This window comes from Bombina bombina, chromosome 11 (assembly GCF_027579735.1).
Source record: "Bombina bombina isolate aBomBom1 chromosome 11, aBomBom1.pri, whole genome shotgun sequence".
Lineage (NCBI taxonomy): Eukaryota > Metazoa > Chordata > Amphibia > Anura > Bombinatoridae > Bombina > Bombina bombina.
The window spans coordinates 136,173,567-136,190,208 of record NC_069509.1 but is presented as its reverse complement, the minus strand read 5'-3'; the positions used below and the strand labels follow the sequence as shown (position 1 = coordinate 136,190,208).

The 16,642-nt window shown below is 38.2% G+C and overlaps 1 protein-coding gene across 1 annotated transcript in view; it reads right to left on the bottom strand.

Annotated features, from left to right (window-relative positions):
- USP31 (ubiquitin specific peptidase 31) overlaps positions 1-16,642 on the bottom strand; it is a 118,137-nt gene that overhangs the window by 26,537 nt on the left and 74,958 nt on the right. Inside the window, exon 12 of the mRNA XM_053694398.1 lies at positions 9,077-9,196. Within this exon, the coding sequence (XP_053550373.1) occupies positions 9,077-9,196 (120 nt within the window). The remainder of the gene's footprint in view (positions 1-9,076; positions 9,197-16,642) is intronic.

Here is a 16,642-nt window from a genome sequence, read left to right as displayed (position 1 = left end):
TGTGGCTCTGGGGACAGCACAGCTTCCTGTGAGTGCCAGTGGCACCCAGGGCTGAGCATGTTGCAGGGTCATGGGATGTGTACCCGGTCCGGTATGAGAGTGCAGTTCCCTTCCGTGTTTTGTATATGTCTAGGGTGGTTACATATTCCTGTGCACCCTTCCCTTGTTTTCAGTTTGTTTGGATTTGAAAGCTTGCATTGTGTGGCTGTTTTAGGGTCTCAGGTATTGGAAAGGACCTTGACGTGGTACCTGAGCTTGTCCCATTTGGCCAGATTCGGTGACTAACCTTTCCATTTTTGCTTTTAAATCTTAGCTGAGAGCTTGTAAGTGAGTGCTGGGTTTTCTCTGTGTGTTGTATTAATTTGTTTTGTAATTTTCCCTATGGTTCTTGCACCCAGACCTGTCTGGGGTTAACTGCTTGTGGCTCTGGGGACAGCACAGCTTCCTGTGAGTGCCAGTGGCACCCAGGGCTGAGCATGTTGCAGGGTCATGGGATGTGTAGCCGGTCCAGTATGAGAGTGCAGTTCCCTTCCGTGTTTTGTATATGTCTAGGGTGGTTACATATTCCTGTGCACCCTTCCCTTGTTTTCAGTTTGTTTGGATTTGAAAGCTTGCATTGTGTGGCTGTTTTAGGGTCTCAGGTATTGGAAAGGACCTTGACGTGGTACCTGAGCTTGTCCCATTTGGCCAGATGCGGTAACTAACCTTTCCATTTTTGCTTTTAAATCTTAGCTGAGAGCTTGTAAGTGAGTGCTGGGTTTTCTCTGTGTGTTACATATATATATATATATATATATATATATATATATATACATACACACACATATACATGCATACACACAAATATACATATACACACATATACATATATACACACACAAATATACATATATGTGTGTAAATAAATAACATTTCCCTGATTTCTAAAGAAGGAAAGGAACGTGACAGCAAAATAATGTATAGGTCCTTTAAAAAGTACATTATTAATAATATAATAATATACAGTGGATATAAAAAGTCTACACACCCCTGTTAAAATGTCAGGTTTCTGTGATGTAAAAAAATGAGACACAGATAAATCATTTCAGAACTTTTTCCACCTTTAATGTGACCTATAAACTGTACAACTCAATTGAAAAACAAACTGAAATATTTTACGTAAAGGTAAATAAAAATAAAAAACTAAAATAATATGGTTGCATAAGTTGTGAACACCCTTAAACTAATACTTAATTTTTTGGGTATGAGTTTTTCAGCATGGCACATCTTGACTTGGCAAGATTTGCCCACTCTTCTTTGCAAAAAAACTCTAAATCTGTCAGAATGCAAGGGCATCTCCTGTGCACAACCCTCTGCAGATCACCCCACAGATTTGGAATTGGATTCAGGTCTGGGCTCTGGCTGGGCCATCCCAAAACTTTAATCTTCTTCTGGTGAAGCCATTCCTTTGTTGATTTGGATGTATTCTTTGGGTCATTGTCATGCTGAAAGATGAAGTTCCTCTTCATGTTCAGCTTTCTAGCAGAAGCCTGAAGGTTTTGTGCCATTATTCTCTGGTATTTGGAACTGTTCATTATTCCCTCTACCTTAACTAAGGCCCCAGTTCCAGCTGAAGAAAAACAGCCCCAAAGCATGATGCAGACACCACCATGCTTCACTGTGGGTATGCAGTGTTGTTTCTGCGCCAAACATATCTTTAGGAATTATGGCCAAAAAGTTCAACTTTGGTTTCATCAGACCAGAACACCTTTTGCAACATGCTTTTAGGAAACTTCAGATGTGTTTTTGCAAAATTTAGCCTGGCTTGGATGTTTTTTTTTGTAAGAAAAGGCTTCCTTCTTGCCACTCTACCCCATAGCCCAGACATATGAAGAATATGGGCGATAGTTGTCACATGTACCAAACAGCCAATACTTGCCAGATATTCCTGCAGCTCCTTTATTGTTGCTGTAGGCCTCTTGGCAGCTTCCCAGACCAGTTTTCTTCTCGTCTTTTCATCAATTTTGGAGGGACATCCAGTTCTTGGTAATGTCACTGTTGCACCATATTTTCTTCACTTGATGATGACTGTCTTCACTGTGTTCCATGGTATATCTAATGCCTTGGAAATTATGTTGTACCCTTCTCTTAACTGATACCTTTTAACAATGAGATCCCTCTGATGCTTTAGAAGCTCTCTGCGGACCATGGCGTTTGCTGTAGGATGTGACTAACAAAATGTCAGGAAAGACCTACTAGAACAGCTGAACTATTTGGGGTCATTCAGAGGCACTTTAAATGATGACAGGTGTGTACTGACTCCTATTTAACATGATTTTGAATGTGATAGCTTAATTCTGAACACAGCTACATCCCCAGTTATAAAAGGGTGCTCACACTTATGCAATCACATTATTTTAGGTTTTTATTTTTATTTCCCTTTACCTAAAAGATTTCAGTGTGTTTTTCAATTGAGCTGTACAGTTTATAGGTCACATTAAAAGGTGGAAAAAGTTCTGAAATGATTTATCTTTGTCCTAGGTCGAGTTTAGGTAGGTAAAATCGAGGACACAGCTACATCCCCAGTTATAAAAGGGTGTTCACACTTATGCAATCACATTATTTTAGGTTTTTATTTTTATTTCCCTTTACCTAAAAGATTTCAGTGTGTTTTTCAATTGAGCTGTACAGTTTATAGGTCACATTAAAAGGTGGAAAAAGTTCTGAAATGATTTATCTTTGTCCTAGGTCGAGTTTAGGTAGGCTAAAATCGAGGACATATCTTGGATATTGTTAGAACCGATTGGAGTTAAAATTGAAGGGAAAAAAAATGACTGGGTCTAGAACCTGTTAAGTTCAGTACAGTTCCAAGGTGCAAGGAGAAAAACAGAGAAGTGAACTGTCCATCACAGGCTCATGATCTCCCCATACAAATAACCTTAAGTTTGCTTATGCTTTTGGTTTGCATTTTAGTTTTTGATTTATCTGTTCTATTTCTCTAAATTTTATGAATATGGCATCACAGCTCTCTGAGCAGGTAAATACGGTCACTGCCATACCACAGAAAATGCTCACCAGTGCAGGAATTACCTAGTTGTAGAGAGGAATTATCTGCAACAGAACCAACAAATTTCTGTTCCAATTTGTGAGAAAGTACAACTAGAGTGTGCTCATATGAAATTTTACATAAGGAATCCTCTTTATAGGGATACGAAACCCAATTTTTTTCTTTCATGATTCAGAAAGAGCATGCAATGTTAAGCAACTTTCTAATTTACTACTATTATCAAATTTTCTTCTTTCTCTAGGTATCTTTATTTGAAAAAGCAGGAATAGAAAGCTAAGGAACCTGGGATATGCTTGCTTATCGGTGGCTAAATGTATCCACCAATCAGCAAACGCTACGCAGGGTCTGAACCAAAAATGGGCCGGCTGCTAAGCTTACATTCCTGCTTTTTCAAATAAAGATACAATGAGAATGAAGAAAAATGTATAAGTACATATAAAAATTTGCATAAGATTGCATGATCTTTCTGAATCATGAAAGAAAAATTTTGGGTTTTGTTGATGGAAGTAAATACAGTCAATTTGCATAATCAACAAATGCACAATAACAAGACAATGCAAAAGCACTTAGTCTGAACTTCAAATAAGTAGTAGATTTTTTTCGAACACATTTTAAAGTTAAGTCTATTTCCACTCCCACTGCATCATGTGACAGCCATTAGCCAATCACAAATGCATATATGTATATTCTGTGAATTTTGCACATGCTCAGTAGGAGCAGGTGACTCAAAAAGTGTAAATATATAAAGACTGCACATTTTGTTGATGGAAGTAAATTGGTAAGTTATTTAAAATTGCTGCTCTTTCTGAATCATGAAAGTTTAATTTTGACTTTAATATCCCTTTAAGGAGGACACCATTAAGCCCAAACTTTAAAGCTGGATGTGGGAAAACACACTGCTCCTCATTTATTAAATTGTAAACAACTACTCGGGTTACATTTTGCATCAAAGTATGTGTCCAAACCATAATTTAAAGCTATCAAACCGTCATATATCCATAGAAAAGGACATCTTATTCTGCTTGCCATACTGTTGTGTGAGAGTGATATGGAAGTGATCAATATAACAAGACATTGTAAAATCTTGCCAGGAAGCCGCAAGTACTGCAGCTCCCAAGCTAAACACAAAGAGTGATTGGTAGGATCATGAAACTGCCGCTGATGATTGGCTTGCCGACTGTGTCCTACCGCAGCTACAAATCAGGCTTTATCTATGCGTTAAACTCCTTTGTAGGACAAAGATAGATTGAGATTTCCCCTGTGTGAAAGAAATACTTAAAAACAGAATGCACCTTGAGAAGGCATTATCCCATTTAACAAGCGTAAAATTGTTCCATCTTTGTTCTTATATAATTGTGTCTCTTCTTTTACTTTAGGTATTATCTAATAACCAGGCTCACAACCTCAAGATCATTCATGTTTTAACAGCAAAGACAAATGCATTGCAGAGAAAAGCAAAGAACTTACTGTGCCAAGAGCTCGCTCATCATTGCTCTCGGAAAGTCAAAATTCTTCTGCAGAATCAATCTATGAACTTCAACCACCACCCCGTTTTTTTAAAAAGAGAATTACTAATGTATATAGTCTGGATTGGCTGTGGGCACACTTGCCGCCAGATCAGAATCAGTATAGGAATAATGCATGAGCGTAGGCTTTTGAAGGACAGGGAAGAGTACCAGCGGCAGCAAAGAGTTTGTTGCTTTTGAGTAGGGTTTCATAAAAATAAAGTAAAGCCCTACAGACCTAAAAAAACAACTTGCATTTAAATGATGTTTACAATACTCTTATGTCCTTTTAGGATCAACAGCATGCCGATGTTTGTAGCTTAACACACTTCAGACGAGAGCTATCAAGGGAAGTAAATGACCTAGAGAATCTGTTAATAAGGTCAAGTTATATCTTCTGAAAGGGAGCACTAGCCAATGAATCAATTGCTGAAGAAGCAGCCCTACAGTAGTAAGGATTAGTAGAACCTTGAGAATCCCACAGCTTACTCTACTTGAATAGGAGAATCCTCAAACGCCTGAAAATATTCTGAAACAATAGCAGCAACAAATAAATCACAAATGTTATCCTGAAGATAGGTCTAAACATAGGGCCATGGTAACCTTGAACAAGACAGATATCCCCTTAGGGGGGTGCACCTTAGCCAAGCTGTATCCTATAATGTCCATAGATAGTCTCAATGAATCACTACTTTTGTCAATTGAACTAAGCAAAATGATAATATTTCAAATCAGCATATATGCGACTGTTGTATATACGGTGTAAATAGGCAGCTTACCCCCACTTTGCGGCTCTTAGTGGGGCTGTTGCTTGAAAACCTGCTTGGAAAAGTACATCTAACTTACAGGCTTACACCCGTCCTAGGACTCCTTTTGGCTGGTCTTCACTTGGAGCCGCTCCTGCTCAAAAAAACTCTCGGCCGACACGGATCCTCCGCGACGTCACTCAGGCTGGGCCAAACTCCGCGCCGGGCAATGACGTTACTCCCGTTACCCACGGCTGCCGGCTTCAGGGGGTATAGCGTAACCGCTTACTGATACTTCACAGTTCAAAATGACAGCAATTCTTTGGAAAAAGTACTCAATCCGGATCCCATACTGATGCTTCACTCCATGTTTAGGCCAAGAATATTGCAAGAAAATATTTGAGGAGCATCAAGTAGAAGAGAAAATATAAAACTTGACTTTTATTCAAATCAATTAAAACGTGTAACAAACAATAGTGCCCATATCTTCAAGGGAACCGCTAGCTTACGCGTTTCGGCGTCCTGCCGTACTCATAGCTGGCTTAGTTATCCCTTAAACACACCAGCTATTTAAAAAAGCTAATACCATCCGATTGGTTCTCCCCAATAGGTGTGTGAAGTGGACAGGTCACTTAATTAAATCTAAAAAAGATAATACAAAGTATTTGTTACCTTATCTTAAATGTTCAGATTCATTCTGTTAATACATGAAAAACACTGCAAAACAGATTATGTTCAATTACAAATATCAATGGAAATACAGTCTGAATACAAAACGTTGTACTCTGCTATTCATTATATTTACTGTAATTGCAACAGATTGTCAAGCTATGTCTAACAAATCATCATATACCATTGCTTCCTATACTTTGTATATACAATTACAAAAAGTGCAAGAATACAGAATCACACAAAGAGTGCATACTTAAATATGTAACAGTTTTCTTCAGACTTACCAATAAGATATTTCTGCATATTTAACCACTACAGTGAAATTCGTATCTTTTCTACAATATAATACATAGCTTGAAATTATATAAGTTGAAATTATACATTGTCGATACTTAGTTAGCGATGCCAATAAGTATCCCTATTGTTCTTTCATCCATTAATGGCCTATCAATTACTAGATAAAAAGAGAGAGTAGAGCTAGAAGGGGATACCATTATAATGGTATAACTTCATTTGTTCACACTATTATTTACATCAATGGTTATTAAAATTCCACTAGAAAAGTGAATTCTTTCTTTAGGGAATTTTCTTTAAAAATGTATGAACAATCCTTATAGACATTCAGGCATTACAATTTAAAGCATTAATTCCAAAAAATGATGAGGTCATATTCCGAATTAAGACCTTTTGGATACCTGGTCTGTAACTGGAATATCCAGAATACCTCTCTTTTGGCCAACATTTGATCTCTATCACCCCCTCTTGTTCCAACACTAATTGTTTCAATTATAGTCCATTTAAAACTGGATGAGTCCGTGTTATGGGCCCTATTAAAACGTTTGACAAGAGGGGTTGTGAGAGTACCTGCTTTAATGTTGGATAGGTGCTCACGAATACGTGAACGCACCTCCCTAGACGTTAGACCTATGTATTGCAGATGGCAAATTGTACAGCTAGTCAGATATATTGCATAAATAGACCAACAATTCATACATGATTTTTGGTTGCAAGTCCTATTCGTGACATAGCTTTGAAAGCCTAACCCTGGTTGGAGATGCTCGCAAGCTTTACAGGTTGGATTGCTGCATCTGTATACACCTTTAAACCTTAGCCATGAACTGCCTTCATTCTCTTTTGAAATAGATTTCAACTTAGTGGGAGCCAGAATATTACCCAGAGTGGGACCCCTTCTAAATGTACATGTGCAGCCCTTCTGTATGGTACCGGCTAGAGCGTCATCTGCGGCCAGGAGTCTAAAATGCTTTTGTACTATCCCACAGATTTTGTGGTACTGGTCGCTGTAGTCGGTAATAAAGAAAGCTCCCTTATTGCCCTCAACTGATTTTTTTCGTTATCTTTCTTTAATAGAAGGTCCTACCTCTAACTGGCCCCCCCACTTCCTTCCTGGCTTTTTGAATGAGGTTATATTTGTAACCTCTGTCTTTCAAGTGTTTTTCCAAAAGGTTTGCATGTGTCCCATTGTTTCTGTGTGGTACAGTTCCTTTTTCAATCATATGAACTGACCTTTCGCCACAGAACGGAACACTTGTTGGGGATGGCTGCTCCTGGCATGTAGGAGTGAATTCCCTGTGATGGGTTTTCTATAAACCTCGGTAATAACACCATCCCAGGGTATACCTTTAATGGTTAGAATTAGGAAAGTTATACTGGAGTCATCACACTCAAATGTGAACTCCAGATCAATATCATTAGAATTGATCCAGTTGACAAATTTCAGTACACTTTCCTTCGTTCCCCTCCACACCAGGAGCAAATAATCTATGTAATTCTTGTAAAATGGTAACCTTGGTCTACTGAATAGAAGAGACAAACAAATCTCAAAAAACTATTGACGCTCTTCTGAGCTTGGCACATTGAGTAACACTTCCAGGTGGCATCTGTCACTCTGCAGCAGAGCGATAATGCAGCTCACACAAATCTCTGCCTTTTTAGCGTCTACAATGTCTTTCCGAAGGTGGGAAAAACCATTAACTAAAAACACTAAAGGCAAATTAGACGTAAGCAAATAGTGATTGTGTTGAAAATTTAGGTGACAAAAACATAAAATTCACCGAAAGCAGCACATTAAACCAACAACAACAACAACAAGCACAAAAAAACTTTAAATCAACAAAAATAGATATAAAATCAACAGGAAGCAAAGTGAATATGTAGGAGAAACTGGGTCCCTGCGGTTTAAAAACATCACAGTTACCTACAAATTTATTTATTGTGCATCAAAAGAAAAAACAGAGGCTATGATTTGTCTGTGAGTTTAAAGAGACATGAAACACATTTTTTCTTTCACGATTCAGAGAATATAATTTAAACAACTTTCCAATTTACTTCTATTATCTAAATTGCTTTATTCTCTTGGTATGATTTTGTTGAAGAAACAGAGCCAATAGCATGAGGCATAAATGTATGGATACCAATCAGCAGTTCCTGAGCCTACCTGGGTATACTTTTCAACAAAGGACATACAGAGAATAAATTGGAAAGTTGTTTAAAATGACATGCTCTATCTGAATCATGAAAGAGAAAACTTGGGTTCCATCTCTCTTTAATAATGGCTGATTAGCCCAACAAGTTAAAGACTTTGAAAGTTAGAAATTGTTGAACATACAGGTGATCAGAGGAAGGATATTATTTAATTATCTAATATGTTGCAGGAGCCGTGTCTAGTGATGGCATAGAAGATAAGCAAGTAGGGGCAATGCTCTGCAAGTGCGTGGCAGGAAGTGTGTTATGGTGCCATGCTCTGCCATTAACAAGAGGTGGGTTAGTAGGGCAAACTTGCAGATGTGAGGGATGTTAGTAGGACACAGCTCTGCAGGATTCTGGTAAAAGAAAAAGTGTGCGTTAGTGACATTTCCAACAACGTTACTTGCATAAATATTTGAAACACTGAATGGATAAATAATTTGTAGTTCCTCACAGGGGGGCAAGTGGGTGGTTTATGGTTTTGCAGAAGAGTCAGACATAGCACAAAACTCTACAGGGGTGTTTAGCGATACGCTATCAATAACGTAAATTCTGCAGTTGCTTCTAGACGGTGACACACTTCTGTATAAATCGAGTTAATGGTGCAGGATGCGTTTGCTTACCTGACGGAACCTCTTCAGATGCAGGATTAGGACGTCAGGCAGGGTCCACAGACTAAGTTTAATGCTGCCCTGTTGAAGCTGCTTACAATGAGGGCAGCGCCAGGCATTGCCAGGAGCCAGCTGCAAACAAGCAGCATAAGCAGTCAGGCAGGTACATTAACAAGCGCAATACACAGCACAAGCAGCAAACATATTATGAAGCTTGAATGCATGAATACAAGATCTCAGGGATTAGCCATTATATTAAACATACCGTTAGTCTTAATAAATGGTATAAAACCCCTGTTCATGTACATAGAACATAACAATAAGTTTTATACAAACCCTTTTATTAGTAAAGAGCAGAGGCGAAAGGGAACCCCATAATCTAGATATAGAATTTTAAAGGGACAGTCTACACCTCAGTCATCTTAAAGTCTTACCTTAGATTAAGCAGCAAATAGCCTCCTGCACCTTTTCTATATCATGCAGCAGAAACAGTACAACAGTTATTTTAAAATGAATATTGTTTCTGGCCACTTTGAAATGGCTGCCAAGCTCCACCCACTGATGACATCACGATCCGGGCTGCATCTAGGCACTCTGCTGAATAGCATTGACAGTCTGTTGAATCCAAATAGTGAGCCGTTTGTGATTGGATGCCATATGTAGCCCAGATCCTGATGTCATCAGTGGGCTGAGCTTGGCAGCCATTTCAAAGTGGCCAGAAACAATATTTATTTTAAAATAACCTTTTAACTGTTTCTGCTGAATGATCTAGAACAGGTGAATGAGGCTATTTGCAGCTTAATCTAAGGGAAGACTTTAAGATAACCAAGGTGTAGACTGTCCCTTTAATATGTATAAAGCTTTTCTGCTTTATAAATAAAAAGTAGATCACTGTGATTCAGACAGAGCATATACTATTTTAAAACAAACAATTTCCAATTTAATTCTATTATGAAACTGAATTAATTCCCATGATATTTTGTGTTGAAGAGATACCTAGGTAGGCATCTTGAGCAATACATGGCAGGAAATAGTGCTGCCATATAGTGCTCTTGCAAATGGATAACATTGTTGCAAAACTGCTGCCATATAGTAGCCCAGAAATGTGCCGGCTCCTAAGCATACATAACTGCTTTTCAAAAAAAGATACCAAGAGAATGAAGAAAAAATATAAAAGAAGTAAATTAGAAAGTGGTTTAAAAGCGTATGCTCTATCTGAACCATCAAAGAAAAATTTTGGGTTTCATATCCCTTTGATTCAGGGTAGAGAGTCGGGAATTCAGTTAGAAACCTATATTGTTACATTGACCAAAAGTTTATGTGCAGCAACTATCATGTAGGTGGGCGTTCAGTGAGAATGCACAGTAATGCACACCGCCCAAAAAGTCCTCAACAAGCGCTTTTTCCCCCCCCCCTCTTACAGGGACGGGGGTAAACACCAATTTTCAAATAACTGCATGTAATAGACACTACTATAAAGAATAACATGCACAGATACGGATATAAAAATCCAGTGTAAAACCGTTTAAAAACTTACTTAGAAACTCTCAATTTAGCTCTGTTAAAAAGGTAGCTGGAACACCCACTTTAAGTGGGAACTAACAGACACCCTCCTCTGCATGTGAACAGACTCTTTACACAAACAGGAGCAAGCTGGAGTAGGTATACATCAGTATTCTCCTAAAACTTTGGGGCTTGGTTAGGAGTCTGAAAATCAGAGCAATGTTATTTAAAAATAAGCAAAACTATACATTAAAATTAAAAAAAAAAAAAAAACAACTGTATGGGCTATATAAAAAGATCTACAAAACATTTATACAAAGAAAAATCGAGTGTATAATGTCCCTTTAAGGGAAATGTTTCAAGAGTGTTTGTTGTATCAAACTCTCCTCCTCCTTATAAAGTCTTGGCCAACAGAAGTCAAAATTAAACAGATTGGATAGAGCATGAAGTTTTAAACAACTTTCCAATTTACTTCTATAATCAAATTTGTTTTGTTCTTTTTTTAATCCTTTGCTAGAGAGTAAAGCTAGGTAAGGCTGATAGGAGCTCAGGAGCATGCATGTGTCTTTAGCAATGTATGGCAGCAGTGTTTGCAACTAGCTATAACATTGCTATAAAACAATGCTGCAAACACTGCTGCCAGATGGCTAAAGACATGTGCACGCTCCTGAGGTCGCCTAGCATTACTCTTTAAAGTGATGGTAAACTCTCCACTTTATAAAAACAGATCCAGAATGTTAGTGATATTTTAGATGGAGTTAATTTCATCAGCTGTAATGAAGTTGCGCTATAACTTACTTTTTAATATAGATATAAAAATCAAATACCCCTGCGCTTTGCCCACTTCAAAAGTCAATTATTCTGTCAGCTAAGGTGTATTGTTGTCCAATCAGCACTCTAGCTACAACAAAAGTGCAATATGGGGAAAGTGTTGATTGGAGAACAATTCAAACCTTGAACTCACAGAAAAATTGAATGAAACTCCATCTAAAATATCACTAAGATTCCGGAACTGTTTTTATAAAAAGACAGAAGATACCAAGAGGGAAATAAGAAAAATTGATAACAGAAGAACATTGGGAATTTGTTTAAAAGTTCATGATCTACCCAATACATTCAAGTTTAATTTTGACTTTACTGTCCCTTTAATGGGGTGAAAAAGGCATTTGGTGCTATTAAATGTAACTAGTCTCCCATGTTTGCAATCTCTTGTCCACATATCGTTATATATTACAATTCTCATCCACTGGTTAAATCTAAGTATTTCTAATAAAAAATAAAAAAATAGAAATGCTTAGATCTTATTTAGTGCTGCCACACGTTAACAACTATTCAACCTGTTAATAAAAAACCCACGTGAAGGGAGCACGGACCAAATGAAGCAGCCAAGCTTCGAGGACGGTGTGGTTAGCTGCATTTATCTTTTTATTTTTAGAATGTAACTTGTTTATTTTTGTAAGCAGAAAAGCTTAATACATATTAAAAATATTTCACACTGAGCCTGGGATGCCCTCTCCCTGGTGTTTGATTTTTTTTCTTCTGATGTGATGTACAGATATAAGTGAGTATCAGACAATTACGCAAGAACTTCAAATGATATTTAAAAAAAAGCATCATACACCAACTGCATTAACCCCAGCATTGATTACCAATTTAAATCCCTAACATTCTGTATAGGACTTACATTATTTTAAACTGCTGCTCTTTCTGTATGAAAAGTTGGGGCACCCCTGACCAAATAACATTTTGTCAACTAAAGAAGAAAAAAAAAAAATACATTCTACTGTAAAATTATCTTCCTACTGACCACTACATGAACTCTAGTTAGCCAATCACAAGAGACAAATGTGTGCAGGTGTTCTGTAATATTCTCCTACTGCAACACAGTTGTGCACGCATGCGCTCAGTGCCGCAGAAGAAATTACAGAACCCGCCTACAATAAACTTGTAAATATACTACAGAGCATTCATGCGCTCATTGTCGCAGTCGACAAATATTACAGAACTGGTACATCCATAATTTTGGCACTAGCTGTGGCAAAAAAACATAATTTATGTAAGAACTTACCTGATAAATTCATTTCTTTCATATTAGCAAGAGTCCATGAGCTAGTGACGATGGGATATACATTCCTACCAGGAGGGGCAAAGTTTCCCAAACCTCAAAATGCCTATAAATACACCCCTCACCACACCCACAATTCAGTTTAACGAATAGCCAAGAAGTGGGGTGATAAAAAAGTGCGAAAGCATATAAAATAAGGAATTGGAATAATTGTGCTTTATACAAAAATCATAACCACCACAAAAAAAAAAAAAAAAAAGGGCGGGCCTCATGGACTCTTGCTAATATGAAAGAAATGAATTTATCAGGTAAGTTCTTACATAAATTATGTTTTCTTTCATGTAATTAGCAAGAGTCCATGAGCTAGTGACGTATGGGATAATGATTACCCAAGATGTGGATCTTTCCACACAAGAGTCACTAGAGAGGGAGGGATAAAATAAAGACAGCCAATTCCTGCTGAAAATAATCCACACCCAAAATAAAGTTTAATGAAAAACATAAGCAGAAGATTCAGACTGAAACCGCTGCCTGAAGTACTTTTCTACCAAAAACTGCTTCAGAAGAAGAAAATACATCAAAATGGTAGAATTTAGTAAAAGTATGCAAAGAGGACCAAGTTGCTGCTTTGCAAATCTGATCAACCGAAGCTTCATTCCTAAACGCCCAGGAAGTAGAAACTGACCTGGTAGAATGAGCTGTAATCCTCTGAGGCGGAGTTTTACCCGACTCAACATAGGCAAGATGAATTAAAGATTTCAACCAAGATGCCAAAGAAATGGCAGAAGCTTTCTGGCCTTTTCTAGAACCGGAAAAGATAACAAATAGTCTAGAAGTCTTTCGGAAAGACTTAGTAGCTTCAACATAATATTTCAAAGCTCTAACAACATCCAAAGAATGCAATGATTTCTCCTTAGAATTCTTAGGATTAGGACATAATGAAGGAACCACAATTTCTCTACTAATGTTGTTGGAATTCACAACTTTAGGTAAAAATTCAAAAGAAGTTCGCAACACCGCCTTATCCTGATGAAAAATCAGAAAAGGAGACTCACAAGAAAGAGCAGATAATTCAGAAACTCTTCTGGCAGAAGAGATGGCCAAAAGGAACAAAACTTTCCAAGAAAGTAATTTAATGTCCAATGAATGCATAGGTTCAAAGGGAGGAGCTTGAAGAGCTCCCAGAACCAAATTCAAACTCCAAGGAGGAGAAATTGACTTAATGACAGGTTTTATACGAACCAAAGCTTGTACAAAACAATGAATATCAGGAAGAATAGCAATCTTTCTGTGAAAAAGAACAGAAAGAGCAGAGATTTGTCCTTTCAAGGAACTTGCAGACAAACCCTTATCTAAACCATCCTGAAGAAACTGTAAAATTCTCGGTATTCTAAAAGAATGCCAAGAAAAATGATGAGAAAGACACCAAGAAATATAAGTCTTCCAGACTCTATAATATATCTCTCTAGATACAGATTTACGAGCCTGTAACATAGTATTAATCACAGAGTCAGAGAAACCTCTTTGACCAAGAATCAAGCGTTCAATCTCCATACCTTTAAATTTAAGGATTTCAGATCCTGATGGAAAAAAGGACCTTGTGACAGAAGGTCTGGTCTTAACGGAAGAGTCCACGGTTGGCAAGAGGCAATCCGGACAAGATCCGCATACCAAAACCTGTGAGGCCATGCCGGAGCTACCAGCAGAACAAACGAGCATTCCTTCAGAATCTTGGAGATTACTCTTGGAAGAAGAACTAGAGGCGGAAAGATATAGGCAGGATGATACTTCCAAGGAAGTGATAATGCATCCACTGCCTCCGCCTGAGGATCCCGGGATCTGGACAGATATCTGGGAAGTTTCTTGTTTAGATGAGACGCCATCAGATCTATTTCTGGAAGTTCCCACATTTGAACAATCTGAAGAAATACCTCTGGGTGAAGAGACCATTCGCCCGGATGCAACGTTTGGCGACTGAGATAATCCGCTTCCCAATTGTCTACACCTGGGATATGAACCGCAGAGATTAGACAGGAGCTGGATTCCGCCCAAACCAAAATTCGAGATACTTCTTTCATAGCCAGAGGACTGTGAGTCCCTCCTTGATGATTGATGTATGCCACAGTTGTGACATTGTCTGTCTGAAAACAAATGAACGATTCTCTCTTCAGAAGAGGCCAAAACTGAAGAGCTCTGAAAATTGCACGGAGTTCCAAAATATTGATCGGTAATCTCACCTCCTGAGATTCCCAAACTCCTTGTGCCGTCAGAGATCCCCACACAGCTCCCCAACCTGTGAGACTTGCATCTGTTGAAATTACAGTCCAGGTCGGAAGCACAAAAGAAGCCCCCTGAATTAAACGATGGTGATCTGTCCACCACGTTAGAAAGTGTCGAACAATCGGTTTTAAAGATATTAATTGAGATATCTTTGTGTAATCCTTGCACCATTGATTCAGCATACAGAGCTGAAGAGGTCGCATGTGAAAACGAGCAAAGGGGATCGCGTCCGATGCAGCAGTCATAAGACCTAAAATTTCCATGCATAAGGCTACCGAAGGGAATGATTGTGACTGAAGGTTTCGACAAGCTGAAATCAATTTTAGACGTCTCTTGTCTGTTAAAGACAGAGTCATGGACACTGAATCTATCTGGAAACCCAGAAAGGTTACCCTTGTCTGAGGAATCAATGAACTTTTTGGTAAATTGATCCTCCAACCATGATCTTGAAGAAACAACACAAGTCGATTCGTATGAGATTCTGCTAAATGTAAAGACTGAGCAAGTACCAAGATATCGTCCAAATAAGGAAATACCACAATACCCTGTTCTCTGATTACAGACAGAAGGGCACCGAGAACCTTTGTAAAAATTCTTGGAGCTGTAGCTAGGCCAAACGGCAGAGCCACAAACTGGTAATGCTTGTCCAGAAAAGAGAATCTCAGGAACTGATAATGATCTGGATGAATCTGAATATGCAGATATGCATCCTGTAAATCTATTGTGGACATATAATGCCCTTGCTGAACAAAAGGCAAGATAGTCCTTACAGTTACCATCTTGAACGTTGGTATCCTTACATAACGATTCAATATTTTTAGATCCAGAACTGGTCTGAAGGAATTCTCCTTCTTTGGTACAATGAAGAGATTTGAATAAAACCCCATCCCCTGTTCCGGAACTGGAACTGGCATAATGACTCCAGCCAACTCTAGATCTGAAACACAATTCAGAAATGCTTGAGCTTTCACTGGATTTACTGGGATACGGGAAAGAAAAAATCTCTTTGCAGGAGGTCTCATCTTGAAACCAATTCTGTACCCTTCTGAAACAATGTTCTGGATCCAAAGATTGTGAACAGAATTGATCCAAATTTCTTTGAAAAAACGTAACCTGCCCCCTACCAGCTGAGCTGGAATGAGGGCCGCACCTTCATGAGGACTTAGAAGCAGGCTTTGCCTTTCTAGCAGGCTTGGATTTATTCCAGACTGGAGATGGTTTCCAAACTGAAACTGCTCCTGAGGATGAAGGATTAGGCTTTTGTTCTTTGTTGAAACGAAAGGAACGAAAACGATTATTAGCCCTGTTTTTACCTTTAGATTTTTTATCCTGTGGTAAAAAAGTTCCTTTCCCACCAGTAACAGTTGAGATAATAGAATCCAACTGAGAACCAAATAATTTGTTACCCTGGAAAGAAATGGAAAGTAGAGTTGATTTAGAAGCCATATCAGCATTCCAAGTCTTAAGCCATAAAGCTCTTCTAGCTAAAATAGCTAGAGACATAAACCTGACATCAACTCTGATAATATCAAAAATGGCATCACAGATAAAATTATTAGCATGCTGAAGAAGAATAACAATATCATGAGAATCATGATGTGTTACTTGTTGCGCTAAAGTTTCCAACCAGAAAGTTGAAGCTGCAGCAACATCAGCCAAAGATATAGCAGGTCTAAGAAGATTACCTGAACACAGATAAGCTTTTCTTAGAAAGGATTCAATTTTCCTAT